The following is a 17,613-nucleotide window of genomic DNA, read 5'->3' as shown; positions in this document are numbered from 1 at the left end:
AAGGCTGAAGATCCCAAGGGGTTCAAATGGCTGCTGGGCTAGGGCAAATGGCACAGGGTGACCCTTGCCCGCTGGCCGTGACCTGTGAAAGCTTGGCCAGTGCTTGTAGCTGCAGCATGTAAAAATGCCTGGTTCCTCCTCTGATTGCTCTGCTAACAACCCCCCATGTCTCCCAGCGCAGCTGCTGTGTTTCAGGTCAGAGGTGGTTGTGTTTCAGTGCAGGTGGATGGTTCTTCGCGAGAATGCTCTGTGTTTGATGTGTGGGCTCCTCCGGTTTTCTTTCACAATAAACGAATTCAGTGTTAGGTATTATACCACCAGGCGTTACCGTTACATCTTTGCCTGTTAATATTAATTGATTATTTGGGAGTCGGACTCGATGAGCTTTATGGTTCCCTTCCAACTTGAGATATTTTATGATCTTTGCATGGATTTCTCATGGGAACACAAATGATACTTCCATTCATGTTTCTGCTCAGTGCTGTGTTTATTCTTCATCATCCTTTGTGTTTCTGGCAGCAGGTATACCCTGCCTGCCCTACCTTGCTCGCGCTGAGGGTTTGTGTTGGTTGTTCACACTGAAACAGCAATTGAGTTGGACTTTCTTTCCCCAGCATATCGCGTACTGCTTCGCCAGAGTTTCCATTTCTGGCACGAAGGAGCAAGGCTGCCCTTTCTTACCCCGCCTTTCCCCCTGCCTGGGCCCTCATTGCTGTCAAAGTCTTGCAGCTCTCCCCAAAGCTGGCAGCAGCTCCTTGGAGGACCAACCCACACAGAGCGCTGCTGTTCCTGCCTCTTTTCACTGGGGTTTCTCCTTGTCCTTGAGCGGACCTTTTGCAAGCATTAATGCATGCTAATGAGGCATTAAATGCCAGGGCAGAATTCAAGAATAAAGAAGTGACGTCTTCAACATTTATGGGAGCCAGAGCTCTGTCTGTGGGTCTCCGCTCTTAAAGAGGCACAACGTGTGGGTTGCAGCTGGAGGTGTCATCTGATGGTGCATGCATGTACCCAACCCCCCCCATCCAGCTGCAGCCACCCCCTCCCACAGCTGGGAACCCCATATCTCAGAAAAGTAGAAAGCTCCCAAATAAAAGCAAGATGAACTTCGAAAACACAGCTCATTGTCTGCTTGCTCCCCTATGAGAGAAGATGGTCTTAGAACAAACTCTCTTAAATGCTCTGCCTTTATGGCCAGCATCTCACTGAGTTTGGCATTTGCATTTGGTCCTTCTGATGATAGTAATTAACAGAAATAGACATTTGGAAATGAATGCTGTATTTGGGGTTTAGAGGCAGATGAAAGCCTCAGACTGGCAGGTGAGTGAAATTCTGGGTTTCTGTATTTCTTGTTGACATGCACTGACAACTTGGGATTTTTGCTTAGTTTGGATTGAAAAATCGAATTTAAATACTTGAGCTGAAAGGGAAGTACAGCACAGGCTGTGGGCTCATTCTTTCTTTCTCTCTCTCTCTTTTTTTTTTTTTTTTTTTTTTTTTTGTCTTACTTTGAATGAGATTCTGACTTCTTTCAGCTTCCTTGGGAAGGGAGGAATCTGTTCCAAAACCATGGACCTTTGGTGAACTTGCACCAGATTATGTGTTTGCATCAAAACACAGAACTGGGCAAGGCTCCCACAGCATGGATTTTGCAAAGAAAGAATCTCTCTCTGCTCCAGAGCCCACTCCTCTTAACAAGGTCCAGCTGAAAGGACATTTAGCCCACTTGGGCTTCAACAGGGTGGGAATTACACTGCTTTTCATTTGAAGGATAGACAACTGTAGAATTTGCCCCTGGAGTTCAAGCATTTGGGATGATACAGATTTGTTTTGCAGCCAAGTTTTATTTTAAGGAAAAATCTGGAGTTTTTTTGGGTGGTAGGAGCCTGCTCAGGCACCAGAGCAGGAGGATGAAGTTCATCCTTCCTGGAGGCACCACACATCAGTGGAAGGGTTGCAATACTATAGCTTTTCTCAAGCCTTTCATCTGCATTTCATCTAACTGCATGCTCACCATATGTCACCTCATATTTCTAAATCTTCCGGAGTCTTCACGGTGACAAAAGTTGGAGGCTAAATGTAGAGTTGTATAAGCAGACCTAGGCAAAAAGATGGGCCAAGAAGTATGTAAGTAGGGGAGAAGCTCCTGGTCCTGGACCCATGGGTGTTGGTGGAATCTGGACAGGGTTGGGAGAGCCAAATGGAAACCAGTTTTCGTCAAGCAGTTTTCTTTGTCAGGCTTTGTGGGGACAAAGGAAACAAACAGGGAGAGCTGCATCGAGGGAGTTTTGTGAGCAGGTCTCATCTGTTAGGGGGGCAGAGAGCTGGCTGGAGAGAGGAGCACTGTGGTAGAACAGGCACTGGTGCGTTCCATGGCAGACCCAGTAAACCCTCACACCCAATAAATGCCTGTATGAGAAGGGATGGAAGTTGATAGAAAAGGGCAGTGGCACAGAGACTTTTTTGAGTTACAGGATTGGATAGAAACACAAGAGGGAGAAAACCCAGAAGATTCATATCCCCCTACACCCCTACCTTCCTCTCTGGCTTACAGAATAGTACAAATTATTAGCAGTTTCTGCAGTGCCTTCCATGTCAGGTGCTTAAGGGATGACAAAGACAAGGATGAGCATGTGCCCAGTTTGGTGGGATGATATTTGGACCCACAGCTTTAAGGGAACCAGCACACTCATCCCAGTTTCCCCTGCTTGGGTTGAAGTGCTGCATCTCTGGGAGCATCTGGCAGCAGCCCTCACCCTGTATCGCTCCCTGCATCAGTAGCAGAGTCAGCAGCAGAACCTAAAAGCTCCAATTCCCAGCTCTGGGTCTCCATCCAAAGGGCCACGTGTGGCAGGCTCGGCTGAGGCACTAACATAAGCAAAAGTCAAGAGATTTGTGAAGTGCTGAGCTTACTTAAAAAAAAAAAAAGAAAAAAAAAGAAAAAAAAAAAGGAAGGCTTTATTTTAAGAAATGCAGCTTTAGATCTCCTTCAGGAAATGAGTCCTCACTGCCCGTCTTGGCTTTCTGGTGGATCATCAGCAGTATCTTGTGATTGCATTTCAGCTCCCCTTCTGCAGCAGAGAGAAGGAAAATGAGGAAAGGCTGGCCAGAGCTGCTGCAGGAAATCCGCCTGCCCTGGATTGCTTTCAGCTGCCTTCATGAGACAGCAGTTTCCAAAGCCCTGTTTTCCCTGCCCAGTGCTTATTTAACCCAGAAGGTCCCAAGTGAGTGAGAAACTGGGGGGCTGAGGGGTTTTTTTGTAATGACAGTGCTGCAACGTGGGGGATGCTGGCAGTAATGTGGAGCTGGTGATGAGGCTTGTGGTACCCAAGGCTGAATCAGCAGCTCAGGTGTGTGTTTATTCCTTCAACTTTGGTTTCATTAGTCTGCATTTGTGATGGTATTTTTGATGACTGGTGAACTCAAGCAGCACTATTATTGAAATAAAAGCTTATGTAAAGCCTTGTCAATTCTTGGCCAAACCCATGTGCTTCAGAATATAAATAACCTTTGAAATTAATGCAGTGGGAAGATGTACAGACCCATGGTGTCTGGTGTAAATAATGTACAGAAAAGCACTATTTGCTTATCGCTAGCCTCTTAGCATCTGTTTTGTTGTTTCAGTATTGCGTTGTGGATCAGTGAGTGTGGGCAAGCTCTCCTCTGGAGTGACTGGAGGTGGTCAGTGAGTGCATTTCAGTTTGCACAGAAACACTGGACCTTTGACGTTTGTGTGTCTGTGTTTATATGGTAACCTCCTTTTCACAAGGAGGTTGTTATGCTCCCTAGGCTCCAGAAGTTGGGGTTGCTCCTGCCAACCTGCCACCCTTGTTTCCCTGGCAGACTAGTGTCCCCAGGCAAGGGGTCCTAAGCCCATCCCCAGTATTTAAAATTTCATGAGCGTTCCCTGACTTCCCACCGGTGCTGACCATCTGGCAGCAGGACGGTGCCGCAGGCAGGCTGCCTCGCCTTGCCTGGCCTCTTGATGTGCAGTGGCGGCTGCTTTGAGTCATGGAAAGCGATTAGTGGGGAAGTCAATGATTTATTTGCCTAAGCAGGCACTGTGTCTTACCATAGCCCTTTCCCAAACGGAAAGGTCTGTATTTTCCAAGTGTTCAAAGCCTCTGCTGCCCTTCCTCCTCCCACTCAATATGTGCCGTTCATGGAGCCTCTCCTGCAGGCGTCGAGCGCTTTAGCTGAGAGATTGGCTGGTCTGGTACAAAACCAACACTCAGGCAGTGCTCTGTGTTGGTCAGGTTTGACTTCTTCTCTTGTAAGCAGATGTTTTTGGTGCATCCACCCCTAGGGAGTACAAACAACGTGTGGTTTCTGTGTTGGGACTCCGGGTGATGGGCACAGCAGCCAGGGCTCATTAAAGGGATGGCACCAGGGAATCTGGAAATTTCTTGCCATAACTTATTTCTCTTAATTGGTTTTCCTGTGGCGTTTCAGTGGGTTTTTTCAAACTAGTTGTTCAAGTAACCGAAAATCACAAAAGCATAGCATTTTGAAGGTCCTGACCCAAAGCCTGGATGTGAGCATGGAGGCACAAAAATAAGTGGTGTGATTTAATAGGAAGAAAATGCAGTATGACCTTTCCCCTCCCAAGTGCTCAGAAACAGAGAACCTGGCTTAAAAATCATCAGGATTTTTTTTTTTTTGTGTATGGTAGGCATATCAACTTAATTTTCTAGAAGGTGGGAAAAAAAATGAGTGTTGGAGAAGCTTGTCTTCAAACCCTGTCTCACCCTCCGTAAAAGCTGGGGTCATTTTTTATTTCTTGCAAAAGAAAGCTGGTGCTTTTGTGTAATTTTGTGGTCACCAGAAGCAGTGGGTTTTAGCAAAATTACGTTCTATTAAAAGACCTAGTGACAGAGCTTTTAGCACATTGCTTTTCAGACCTCTTGGTGCAGTGGTGGTTGGGGCAATTCCTACAAGGCAAATAGTTATCCCAGAGGGCACACAAGCTGTCCCACCACGCACTCGGCCACTGCAGGGTCCCCCTTTGCAGCCTGCTGTCAGGAAGCCCGGGATGAAATCAGGGTCAGAGGCTGGAGGGTTCTGCCAGAAGCTGCTATCCTGATTCCTGCTCACCGGCAACAGCCCCACGCAGGGACTGGAGCCACGGCACACAGCGCCGGTGCCAGGCTGCCTGGCCAGGTTTGCACGGCGCTGGGGTGAGGGCAGAGGGGATCGGGTGTGCGGCTGTCATCCCGGCGGGCAGCCGAGCCAGGGGGAGAGGCAGAGGTGGCTGGGGTGAAACGAGGACAGTTGGTTGTCCTGCCAAAAGCTGCCTGAGTGACATGAGACGTGCAGCCCAGCCAGGGCACGGCAGTGGGATGGGGATGTATTTCAGGGCAGGGAGAGAGATGGAGAGGCTGGCTGGGCTGCAGGTCTCTGTCTGCCTTGGTGGCCTTCTTGGGAAGAGGGTGCCTACAAGCAGTGGTGCACCCGTGGCTCCTGCCCTGCTGGATCCCAGTCTAGTACAGGTTTAGTCTGGGAACTGCTCTCCCCCCACAGAAGCATCGCTTTCCTCTGCTACACCCTCCCAGCGTGTTTCTGCAGCCTCCTTGACATGTGTTTCGTGTTAGCCCCTCCAACAATCAAGAGATGGCTGGAAAGTATGTTATCAGATTCAGAGGGAGCATTTCATTTCCCAGTTAGATCTGGATCTTTTAAACATCTAAGCTCGTCTTATTTCAAGGGTGAGAACAGAAGAAAACATCTCTTGTTATGTTTGGAGAACACAATTAATGTCTTTTGGCTTCACAAACCAGCTTGAATAGAGAACATGCAAACTCAAAGAGTTCAAGGGCTTTAAAGTCCAGGGTAATGTCCTGCACCATGAGATTTCTTCTGGTGCAGAGATGTCTCAAAATACACCCTCACTGAGTACACGTTCTCATCTTGGAAATGAAACTGGGAAGTAAAACTAGGTTCATCATCCACATAGTGGTGGAAGGCTTACTGCAGGCATGGTCTTACATGACATAGGGACTGCTTAACCCCATCAGCACTGCGTGTGACCATAGGATAGCTGTGACTGGAAACATGCAGCACATTTTGCTGCAAAATACACAAATACCAGGTAGCACTCTGTGTGTTGCAAGCCTCAGCTCTGGGTCACCACCACCAAAAGACTTGCTGCCACATTGCCTCAGGGCTCCTCTCAGGCTGTGTCCTGAGCAAGAGGACGGAGTGGATTCCGATCTCCAGTGCTCCAGGTGGATGTTGAGAAGTCGGGTGACTCATTGAGAAATAAATGTATCCCGCTCACGGCATTTCTCCAGTCTTCAGGCTGTGTGGGAGATGGATGGAGAGCACCAGAAGTAGAGCTCATGGTGTTTGCAGGAGTGGTCACTCTTTCAAGCTGATCCAGGCAGTGAAGATCTTTGCTGTTAAAGGTCAGCATGGAAATTCCCACTCTTGGCACATTCCCCATGATGAGTTTCAGCCAGTGACTTGTATGTTGAGCCAGTGTGGCTAAGGCAGAAAACACATTTCAACATTTTAAGCTCACACCCCATACTTAGTCATCCTCATGTACAAGGGCTTTCTCTTCATCCCCTTTAATAACTACAACTGCTTGCTTTAAGATGCTGTTCCTTAAGTCTTCCAGTTGCAGTGGTTTAATAGGATGAATTGTTTGGAAATAGCTGTTTCCCTTCCCTGGGACAGTAATTCCAGGCTCCATCCCCAGCCTGCCGGGGGCTGGAAGGGATGTCAGTCTTTCTAGCCTGCTATACTGGCCTGGCACTGACTGTTTTAAAAACTGAACCATTTTATGGTCCAGGGACAGATCTCCAGTGGATTCACATCTCGTGCTGGGCTCTGTAGTGTCCTAGGAGGACTGAGGTAAGGTTGATGATACAGGGGCTCTACCCCTCTGCCCAAGAGCAGGGAGTGACTCCCACCCAGATCGGGACCATGGGGCAGTATGAATGCAGTTGGCTTTCTTCCATTCACCCTCACAGCTTAAATTCAGGCATGAGAATATTTACATGAATTCCTAATGCCGGCTGCTTTGGATTCCTTGAAATAGTGCCTGTTTAAGAAAACGATGATTTACAGCTGATTTGGACACATGCATTACCAGGGAGGCACGAAACTTGCTGTGTGTGAGAGCCTGATTGCCTGTATTAATTGTGAATATAAGCCAGCCACTCTATTTGATTTGCTTGTGTCCACGGGCTCAAAATCAGCTTTGAAGGGAAGGGGCCAACTAAACCTGCCTGGATGGATGTGTCTGGGGAAAGGGCGAGGCTGTCGTCATGAAGGCAAACAGAGCAAGGGATTTTTAGTCTCCATCAGATGTAGGCAGGGAAGGAGGTCACCTCTAGAGATCTTGTAAACATAATCTCCTCTGTCTAGTAATGTTTGCGTTTGCAGGCTGGATCCAAAGCAAATGGTGGGAATGCAAAAGAGGCTGAAGGGGGACAACTTGTGATGTGCTGGGACTTAGAAGATGCCTAGTAAAACAGAAGGTGCTGCCATGACTTTTGGCAAGGAATATAGCTTGACAATCCACAGCCTCTCTGGTAATTTTGAAGTGGTGGGAGAGGCATGGAGATCAGTAGTTTTGTGCCGATGAAAGGAGCGTGTATGTAATTTATCTCGTCTGAGGTGCTTGAGGCTGTTTCCAGTGGGAAAGCTGAGCTGTAATTAGGTTGCTGATGAGCCCAGGATACAAATCCCTCAGCTCTATAAACTATATCTTCAAAGGCATCCCTTCTCCTAGGGACTGACCAAGGAGGAATTCAAGCAGTATTTCCAGCAAGCTGATGGATGCCTTTGTGAAATCAGATGCCCAGCAGCCAGCCACTCCACTTACCGTCAATGAAAGCCTTAAAGTCTGTTGACTTTCTCAGCCCATGGCTAAACCCCATGGCTGCAAGGGGATGCTTCAGTAAAGGAGTGCCCTCACTGGATCGGGTTCTTCATCCATCTCTGCTGCGAGCTGCCCCTGGGGGGAGGTTCAGCTGGTCCCAGCAACCTTCCTGGTACTGGCTGGAATGTAGAGGTCTCGCTTGGACACAGGAGATGGTGCTTATTAATTTAATAATTTGTGAAGGCATTTTAAGGTTTTGGGGAGTACTTCTTAAGCAAAACTATTAGTAAAGAAGGGTAGAAAGACCTTATGAAATGGTTGACCTGCTAGGCTTTTTTCTTCTAAACCCTGCGCTCAAAACCAGCAAGGAAGCACTGTTCCATTCCCATCTTCGTATCTCTCGATTCAGACAGAGAAATAAGAGACTAACTCATACAAAACTCCAGCCAGCCCAGTAAACGTGGAAGCTCTCACAGGATCCCCCTCTTTTACACCGTTTTGAGGGCTCAGCAGTAATACTGATCTCCAGAGCTCAGGGTCCACAGTGGGCAGGGAAGTGTGGAGGGGAATACTCCTTGTTGAGTGGTGTGGCCTGGAGAAGGCTAGGCTTGGGCCACCCGCTATGGCGCAGCAGCTCTGCCAGGAAAATCTGATGCTGTAGCAAGACTGAGAAGAAAACTGGTCGCAGTCCGGCTGTGCTGCCTCCTTGTCTGGTTCACGGGCTTAGCAGGGAGATCACATCAACTGCCACATCCTCTGGTGCCCTGAAGTATTTGTCCACCCAGTGCCATGCCTCTGAGATGGACACATCTGGTTGGAGAAGCACATTTCAAAATGCTGCTGTCAGAGACCCTTCATCAGCCTGAATACTTCTGGTACTGTGGTGGCAGTGGAAATCATGGTACTAGACTAGCCACGACCCTCCTAGCACAGCCACAGCCTTCAGGTGGGCACACAAGTGAAGCCAAGCAATGCTTAGGAAGCACCAGGGTGTCAATGACAGAGATGCTGCTCATCTCCTGCAGGGGTGGGAGGCGCAGTGCCGTGCAAGGCCCAGGTGCGCAGGGGTGGGCACCAGGAGGCAGGCGTGGGGAATATTCACTCTGCGGTAAGCAAGGCGTGTGGCAGCACTCTGCTGAAATGTGCTCTCGGCTGTTCTCTTTGCTGTTGTCAAGCGCTGAATGGGGGTGCGCCAGGAGGGTCTGAAAGGGTACCTTGAAAACAGGGGGATGCTTGGGAACCCTCATCCAGAAAGAGGAAAATAAGAGGGTAACAAGCTTGACGCCTGGATGGAGCATGTGGTCTCAGCCAGCTAATGGTGTTTGGGCGCTACAGTGGTTGGTAGGTGGTTATTCCTGGCATGGACCTGGGGTGAAAGTCACCTTGCCCAGCTGCGGGCTGTGTCTGCTCAAGGGGAACTGCCCTGTTCTCCCCATGGTCACCATCACTGCTAGTACCTCCCAAGGGCAGTTTTTGCCCCTGTTCTGGCCACCTGGTCCCACCTAGGAAGGGAGAGGTGCCCATTTGTCTTGAGTGACTGTAGAGGGAAGTTGGGGGAGCTGTAAACCGGTATTTTTTGCTGATAAATATAGATACTAATTTGATATCTAGGTGTTTTCCATTGCCATCTCTTTGTTACTCTGCCAAGTAAGGTCTCTCTGGCAGCTTTTCCTGCTGGGCTGCTCATCCCCCCTGTGCAGGGGCAGCCACAGTGCCAGGCGGTGGCCCAGGATGCTGCTGACACCTCCTCCCTGCTCTTGCCTCCAGGCCATGGAGAATGTCACTGCGGGGAGTGCAAGTGCCATGCCGGTTACATCGGGGACAACTGCAACTGCTCCACCGAGACAGACAGCTGTGTTTCCAGTGACGGGCAGATGTGCAGCGGCAGGGGCACCTGCATCTGTGGGAAGTGTCAGTGCACCGAGCCGGGGGCTTTTGGAGAGACGTGTGAGAAGTGTCCCACCTGCCCAGGTGTCTGTAGCACTAAAAGGTACTCACAGAGGGGTTCAGGAGGGGCTTCTCACTGGTGGGAAGGGCAGCTTTTTGGTTCCTGGGAGACTTTTCAGCTAAGGGCAGGGGTGATTAGCCCCAGGCAAGCCTACGCTGCTCAGAGCCCACGATAAGCTACATGAGAGTATCCCAGGTAGACAAGTGTTGCTGCCCAAGTCCTCATGGAGGTTTGGAGGTTTGTGTCCCTGTTGGTTTCCAGCACTATCCTGCGCTGCAGGAAAGCCTGGCAACCTCAGTTCTGCTGCACCCTGGGCTGCAAACATCTGGGCCCAGAGAGCTACAAGCTGCAGAGGAGGGGAGGATGGGGATGACTGCCTGACTCGCAGCTGTGGAGGTGCCCTCGGCATCAGCCTCAGTCTGGCATGGAACAGCAATGCTGCCTGCCCTGATCTCAGGCAGGATGGATTTTGCAGTAGCTGATGTGCAGCTCCTGACATCCAAAGGGCAAATGGACCCCAAACCTGCCAGCTGTTCTGCACCTTCATTGAATCCACTGCTAGAATAAATCCATCCTTGAGATGGAGATGCTTGGCCCTGAAGTTGCTCTTTCCTTGTGGTGCTGATGTGTGCAGCCTCCAGCCCAACACCCAGGGAGTCCCTTTCCGAGGGGTGAATCTCTGTGTTCACGTGGTTTCTGATGGGTGCTTAATCTTCCCCTCCGTGTGTCTTTCTGCAGGGACTGCATTGAATGCAAGCTGTTTAACTCAGGAAGACTGGCTGATAACCAAACCTGCCAAAAGCACTGCAAGGATGAGATCATCACCACGGTGGATGTTCTCGGTAAGTAAGCAGCAGCAGGAATGCGCACGGTGGGAGCCAGTGACTGTGGTGTTGAACTCCTCTTAACCAGACCGAGACATATCTGTAAAGAAAGCCTTAGGGAACACCTGGTATTTAGAAATGTATGTGTGTATGTAGCGTGTATATGTGGTATGTGTGACCCTCTGTCTGGGTTGCAAGCTGTGCTGAAGTAAAAAAACCCTTTGATTTTAAGTAACTTCTTACCACAGCTCTCCACTACTGCCAATGCAAGGAGCAAAGAGTGGGACGAGATCAGATGAGACAGTAGATGATGAGCTGTGAGACAGTGCAAAATGACAACATATCACCCAAAAAGGCATTCTCTAATCTTCTGAGAATTCATCTTGGCAGAAGTGAGCAAAGGAAGAAGAAGAAAGCAAAGCTGTTCTGGAGATGATGAGTTCTGCTTTAGCGAAACTGACTGCTAGCAGTCCCCCCGGCAAGCTCCTCTCCTGCCCTTTGTATCCTCTTCTGGAGGTCACCCCACATGTGTGTCCTTCAGCAGATGACTTTCTTCCTTTCTTTTGAAGCTCCATTCTGGGAGTCCCTGGTTGTTATTTAGGGGAGCAGAGGGGTTCCAAACTTATGACAGCTTTAATTGCAATCCTGACCTTGGCCTTAGCAATACTGCTTGGGGGGGAGGGATGGAGATCAAGCAGGGATAAGTTACTGTCCACATCTGACATTTCCTCCTCTCCCCATAGTTTATAGAAGTAGAAGTGCTCTACCTTGCTCACCCTTTCTCTCCCTTCCTGCCAAGCTGTCTGCAGGCAATGTTTTTCCCATTGATTCTTCTCACATCCAGTGTCTAGCTTTTAAATTACCACCAGTGGGGTTCCCTGCTTTTCCCTTTGGGAGCCTTGCTCTTGTTCTCTCCATCCTCCCTGCAGTTTAGCAGGGACTGCACCTACACTGGCACACTGTGAGAGGTTACAAGGCACTTCCAAACCACACCAAGTTCCTTTCTGATGCCTGGTTGGCCTGTGTTTCTTAGGAGCCAGCAAATACCGGGTACTAAAGCACCACTCTTCTGCTTGGGTGTTGTGCCATGCCAAAGCCAGCTTTTGTGCTCACTGCACCCAGGGAGGTGAGGCTGGGCTGGGGTTTTCCAAGCCCTTGCATGGTTTTCAGAAAGAACCACAGCCAGATTTCTGTTTTAAGACCTTTTTTGGGAATTATGCTTATTCTTCTGTTGAAATGCTGTTGTCAGGTTATGGGGGATGCTGAGCTCTTGGGAGCTCAGGTCACTCTGCAGCTTGGAGATCTGTGCTGCTAGAGAAAAAGGTAAACCAAAATATTCCTAGTGAAAGTCCTTGGAGACTACAGACTTCTTCACAGGCAGACTCAGGCAACTCCTGGTCCTCAGGGGCTTTTGTGTTATGCAGCACTTGTTAACAGTCCCTGCTGAGGCCAAACGCTGGTATTTGTCACAGAAGGCATAGGTCTGCATTTTCATGGCAGTGAAGGATGGGACCTTCTTAAGTACTGAGTTACAATGAGCATACCCTGGAAGATCCCAAGTGCCTTTTGGCACTGGGTATGAAGCAGCCAAAGCTTTGTAGAGCAGAGGCACCTGTCGTTGGATTCATGAAACAGAATTATGCTTTTTGGGAAGCTTCTATGACTTGAATTGTACTCTGCAGGATCTTCTTCACTTCTGCAATATTACATTTCCATTCCTGATGGTTCCAGAGAGGAGCTTTCAACATGAGAGAAGCATGACACGTCCAGTGCTGAGCAGAACCTGCCAACAGCACACATCAGTGGACCTGAAAGGTCCATGGGGCCGTCACACCTCACTGTGGACATCTGGTCTCTGAAACCTAATAAAGACCAACAGAGATCATTACTATCAAGACTATAATGACTCTAATAATGGTACAAGGACAGGACTGAGAGCAGCTGGGCTTGGAGGAGCTAAGATTTGCTGCTAAAGTCAAGAAACATGAAAGTTTTATCTATATTAATATAATTAGTATTTTGGTTTGTAACAACCAGCACTTCTCTAGCCCTGCCTTTGATACCACTTGCAGGTAGAGCAGGTTTTTTTGTCCCAAGGTAGGAACAGCTGAGGTTTGTCCACACCAGGAACCCCGTCAGGACTCACCAGAGGGGCAGTTGTATCTGGGCTCAGAGCTGTTGAAATGGAGAGTATTAATCTTTCTGCTGAAAGCAGGTCAAAGGCATTGAAATGAAAGACAAACAGACAAGAGAGAGATAAGGGGCTGGAATAGCAGTGGTCATCAAGACGATCATTTTTCAGCATGACAGGCACACATACAAGTGAGGAGGAGAGCTGGGGGAAGCATTTTCCAGGTGCCTAAGCCAAGGTCATATCTTTGCCAGGTGCCCAGATCCCTTCCCCTCCCTTGAAACTCTGAGCCCCAGCAGGCCCGCAGAGATGTGCTCCTGCAGAGCTACCTGGCATGGCCGGAGGTGTTGCCCCATCTCGCTTCAGGCACCATCTCTGCAGCAGGGACACCCCAAGGCTGCACCATGCAGGGCAGTGGCTCTGCTGAAATCACCCCTGAAAGCTAGAGCTGCAAACGCCAGATGACGGCTTTGCTGAAACTTTTCCATTGCTTTTGTGAAGCGGCCTTCCCCAGGAAGCCTCTAATAGTGACCAGAGCACGGTGTGTAGAACAGGCAAACAAACAGCACCCGGATGGCCGTGAGAATCAAGTAGTCTCATTTCTTGCAACTCCCCCATCTCCGCAGCCTCCTCCCCAGCCAACTCCTCCCTTCCCCCTCCTCTCCCATTTTCCTCTTCTATCTCACTCTTTAAAAACAAACTTCTCAGCTGTTTCCGGAGCTGGAGCTGCTCGGCACAGCTGGAGCAGGAGCCAGCCGTGGGCCGCTGCTGCTGCTGGCCCTGCCCCTGTCCTCACAGGCTGAGTCTCTGCCTCTTGCTTTCTCCTCAGCTTCCACTCTTCAAGAAATTTAACAAAATAAGAAGAAAATGGCATTTATTGCCAAAGCAGACTTGTGTGAAGGAAGAATGTGTGTATGTGTGAGGTTGTGTGTTTGCCATGCAGCGTTTGCCGAGTGCCACGTTTTCTCCAGCAGTAAGTCTGGGCACTGCTCGGTTACAATTTGCAGGGATCGTGATCAAACTGTGCCGCTTTCCAGGCTTGCTCCCCGTTCCTCCACTCCCAGCCGCCAGTGGGAAGGTCTGTTCAGCTTGCAGAGGAGAATTGTGCTAATTCCTAATATGAAACCTGTCAACTAATTCAACCAAGTGCCATATTGCAGCTTTAGGCACACCCCGTTAGAAAGGGTGACTAGTTCAAAATCAGGGGAACCCACACCATTGCAAGTTGTTAGGGGGGAATTAGCTTAATAAGAAGAGGGCGTTGGAAGCATTTCTGTAAGAAATTGGGATACAAAAGTTCTGCAATCTTTAGGAATTTTTAAAATATAAAAAAAACGAAATGAAACTCCGTGACTCTGCATCTCGTTTCAGAAACGGATGACCCCAACACGATCCTCTGCGCCTACCCAGTGAACAACTGCGTCATGAAGTTCACCTACTCGGAGCTTGCCAGTGGGAAATCCAACCTCACTGTCCTCAAAGAGCCAGGTTGGCTCTCCCTTGGGTTTCCTTTTAATAGCACAGGCTGCCTCAGGAGAGGTGACAGGCTGCTGGGGAACCTGGTGGGTTGCAGAAAGGCTGGCTCCACTGCCTGTACGAGGGCATGCATGAGCAGATGAACCAGGATGATTTAAAACGAAGTGGTTTACAGTGCTGTATCCCAGCCCCAAATGCTCCCAACTTAGTAAAAAAGGATTCAGAGTGAAACATGCACCTGAGCCACCAGCATTGCTAGCAAGTGGCTGCAGAGATTTCTGCCAGCTTGGGATGCTGAAATTAAATCCAGCCTATTTATGTAGTAAAAAGCATGCCGTGTACTGACTTGGAGATACAGCCACTGGGAGCAAAATATCAGAAGAGAGCACCTGGTGCTGCTGTTGGTTAGGTCAGGATGTTAGGAAAGCCCACATCACCTATGGATTTCTGCATTGCCAAGGAGCTAGCTCTGGTCCAGGCAGTGTAAGGGTTGTGTGCCCTTGCTCCCCTCCCCAGGCCGTTTCAGACAGCTGTGCTTCTCAGCATTATTTTAACCACGTGCAATGCAGTTTCTCACAGAAACCCCCACATGGTGTTGTAGGACAAGCTGGTGAGCACTCAACAGTAGCTTCTCACAATCTGCTCTGCTCCTCCAAGGCACAGGCTGGTATGGGAAAGTCTGAGATATCGCACGTTCTATTTTATTTGTGCTGCAGCTTGCACTTAATTGAAAGACCAGTTGGTTAGCCAACAGTTAATATACTTATTTAAAGTGCCTAGTGATCACCTGTCTCCATGTGGGCCAGAAGCTGAGGTGGCTTTTGCCAGAGGCACCTTAACCCTCTGTGTCCTACATGGGTCACCTGCATTAAAGCCAGCGCCACTGTTGGATGGTGGCACTGCAGCACTGCTCTTCCCCTCAGGCACTACGTGATATCCTGGCTCCAGTGACGTCCATGAGACCTGTGCCTTTGACCTGCCTCTAGCCAGGAATTTATTTAATAGAAAAAAACCCTTTGGCTTCAGAGAGGACTGTTGCTTTTTTTAATTTAGTCACTGCTGCTAGCACTGCCCTGAGGTCACTTGCTCAGTGGCTGTGGTCCAAGTCTTTATGTCCTGGTATCCTGATCTGGGATACACTCACATCACAGCTAATTACTTTCTCCCCATTGTTACCAGCATGCAGCTCAGCCCCCAGCGCTGTGACGATCGTGCTGGCAGTGATCGGCAGTGTGGTGCTGATCGGCATCATCCTGCTGGCGCTCTGGAAGCTGCTTGTCACCATTCATGACAGACGGGAGTTCGACCGATTCCAGAGTGAACGTTCCCGGGCCAGATATGAAATGGTGAGCCCAGGGCAAGGGTGCTGCTGATGGGGGCGGGGGGAGGGGGGCAGTTTTTGGGATGGGCCAGCAGTAAACAGCTCTGTAGTGATGGAGAAGGGTGGCAGGTGTGAGGGATGTGGTTGCCTGTGCCCTGCAGTATCTCGCGGCAGAGCTCCAGGGTTCGGCGCATCACACTGCCCTTCCCCTTGGCAAGTTACAATACCAAAATTATACCCAGCCTTTGTGTTTCCCAGCAGTGCGGGAGGGCTGAAGAAGGTAGGGGAGTGGGGACCAAGCCCTCACTGTGGTGGCAGACAGATTGGTCAGGTCTATGAGGGGGACCTTCCAGGATGCTTTAGGTGGGGTTGCTCAGCATTTGAGGGCATCACCTGTGCCTGCAGTTTGTCCTGATGGACAAACACCACTGCTTTGGATCTGAATGCACATTTCAGTCAAAGCCAAGTGTAGCAGTATCTCCAAATTAATTGGCACGGGAAGGGGAGTTTATACACTTTTTCACCATGACATGGACTTTGTTCCTGACGTTTGTTCTTTGTCTCTGCTCATTTCTCCAAAGGCATCCAATCCTCTCTACCGAAAGCCTATTTCCACGCATAACGTAGAGTTCACGTTCAACAAGCTCAACAAGTCTTACAACGGTACTGTTGACTGAGGGGGTCTCAGTGCCTGAGACTGCTGTGGACAATTGCTTGACTGTACATGCTGCCTCCCCACTTGAAGATGGGATCCTCTTCAGGGGTGAGAATCCCTTACGACAGGACTGGTCGATGACCAAAGCCTTTTATTTGCACAGTAAGGAGAAAAGTCTGGTTCATTCTGGAGGCATGGACACAAAGGCAGGCTCCCCACCCGTGCTGATGGACTCTGAGCCGTGTGCGACTCCGTACCCCAGCTTTCTGGATATATTAAACCTGCCAACTAAGTCAACCAAGTGCCATATTGCAGCTTTAGACATATCCCATTAGAAAGGGGGACTAGGTCAAGAATCAGGGGAACCCACACCATCACAAGTCGTTAGGGGGGAATTAGTTTAATAAGAAGAGGGTGTTGGAAGCATTTGTGTAAGAAATTAGGATCCAAGAGTTCTGCAGTCTTTAGGAATTTTTTTATATAAAAAACAAAATAAAACTATTGTGCATATATGATGCTGTGAGTAGAGTTCATTGTTTCCTTGTTGAGCCCCTCACCAAAACCGGGGCTTGCTCCTGCAAGCAACAGTGGTGCTGCCTGATTGATTTATTAATGGAGCCTTATCGGTCAAAGCATGGCTATAAAAATAGGAGCTGGAGCCGCAGTGCCTGCGCAGAAGGTATGTTGATTTAATACCTTGGTGTTGACCCAGGGCGGGGAGTGCCACAGGGAGCTCCTGCTCCATGCCAGCAGCGTTAAACAGATGGGAAACTGGTAGGAGCCCAAGGGAAGTGGGAGTTGAGGCTGAGGAAAATAAATCAAACACCCATTCCTTGGGGTGTGCAAGTAGGCGTCCGGCCCGGGTGGATCCTGCCTGCAGGAGGGCAGCTGGGAGCGCACAGCAGCACAGCCAGACCTCTGCTGCTTTTACCAGAGGGCTATTGCTGTGGGGTCCAGCGGAGCCCGGCTGGACAAGCAGGGGAGTCCTGAGCTTTTGGCTGGGAAGGGAGCTGGATAAACCCCCGTGTTGTTGCTTCACAACATACATTTTACTTCGGTTTTGTTGGGTTCCCACCCAGACTGTTCCCCCAGCCCCATCTGTTTTCCTCTGGAGCTGGGGACAGCTGCAGCTTTAAACCCACACAGACTGCAGCAGGGCTGCAGCGCCAGCTGGAGAAAGAAGCCAGAGCAATTGCTACTGCCTGCTGCTTTTTTTTTTTCTCCCATTTTTTTTTCTTCTTTTTTGCTTGTCTCTTCGCCCTGAACAGATCATGCAATAGTCAGCTGAAGGAAGCTTGCCAGGGAAAAGCAAAAACAAATGGTGTTTATTGTTTTGACTTGCTCTTCTCATTGGAAAAGGGCCATGGGCCCATCCTTCCGGATTTATTTTTATATATTTGCTTTTGCCTTTATAAACAGAAACTCTTATT

At 49.3% G+C, this 17,613-nt stretch overlaps 1 protein-coding gene across 1 annotated transcript in view; it reads left to right on the top strand.

Annotated features, from left to right (window-relative positions):
• The window catches only part of ITGB5 (integrin subunit beta 5), a 66,459-nt gene extending 49,761 nt beyond the window's left edge, over positions 1 to 16,698 (top strand). The window contains exons 11-15 of the mRNA XM_080399207.1: positions 9,596 to 9,818; positions 10,515 to 10,618; positions 14,103 to 14,219; positions 15,387 to 15,553; positions 16,110 to 16,698. Coding sequence (XP_080255333.1) covers positions 9,596 to 9,818; positions 10,515 to 10,618; positions 14,103 to 14,219; positions 15,387 to 15,553; positions 16,110 to 16,205 — 707 coding nt within the window. The 3' untranslated portion in view covers positions 16,206 to 16,698. The remainder of the gene's footprint in view (positions 1 to 9,595; positions 9,819 to 10,514; positions 10,619 to 14,102; positions 14,220 to 15,386; positions 15,554 to 16,109) is intronic.
• Positions 16,699 to 17,613: the final 915 nt, after the last annotated feature.

Source organism: Falco punctatus (genome assembly GCF_963210335.1).
Source record: "Falco punctatus genome assembly, chromosome: 8".
Classification (NCBI taxonomy): domain Eukaryota; kingdom Metazoa; phylum Chordata; class Aves; order Falconiformes; family Falconidae; genus Falco; species Falco punctatus.
This window is presented reverse-complemented; position numbering and strand designations above follow the sequence as displayed.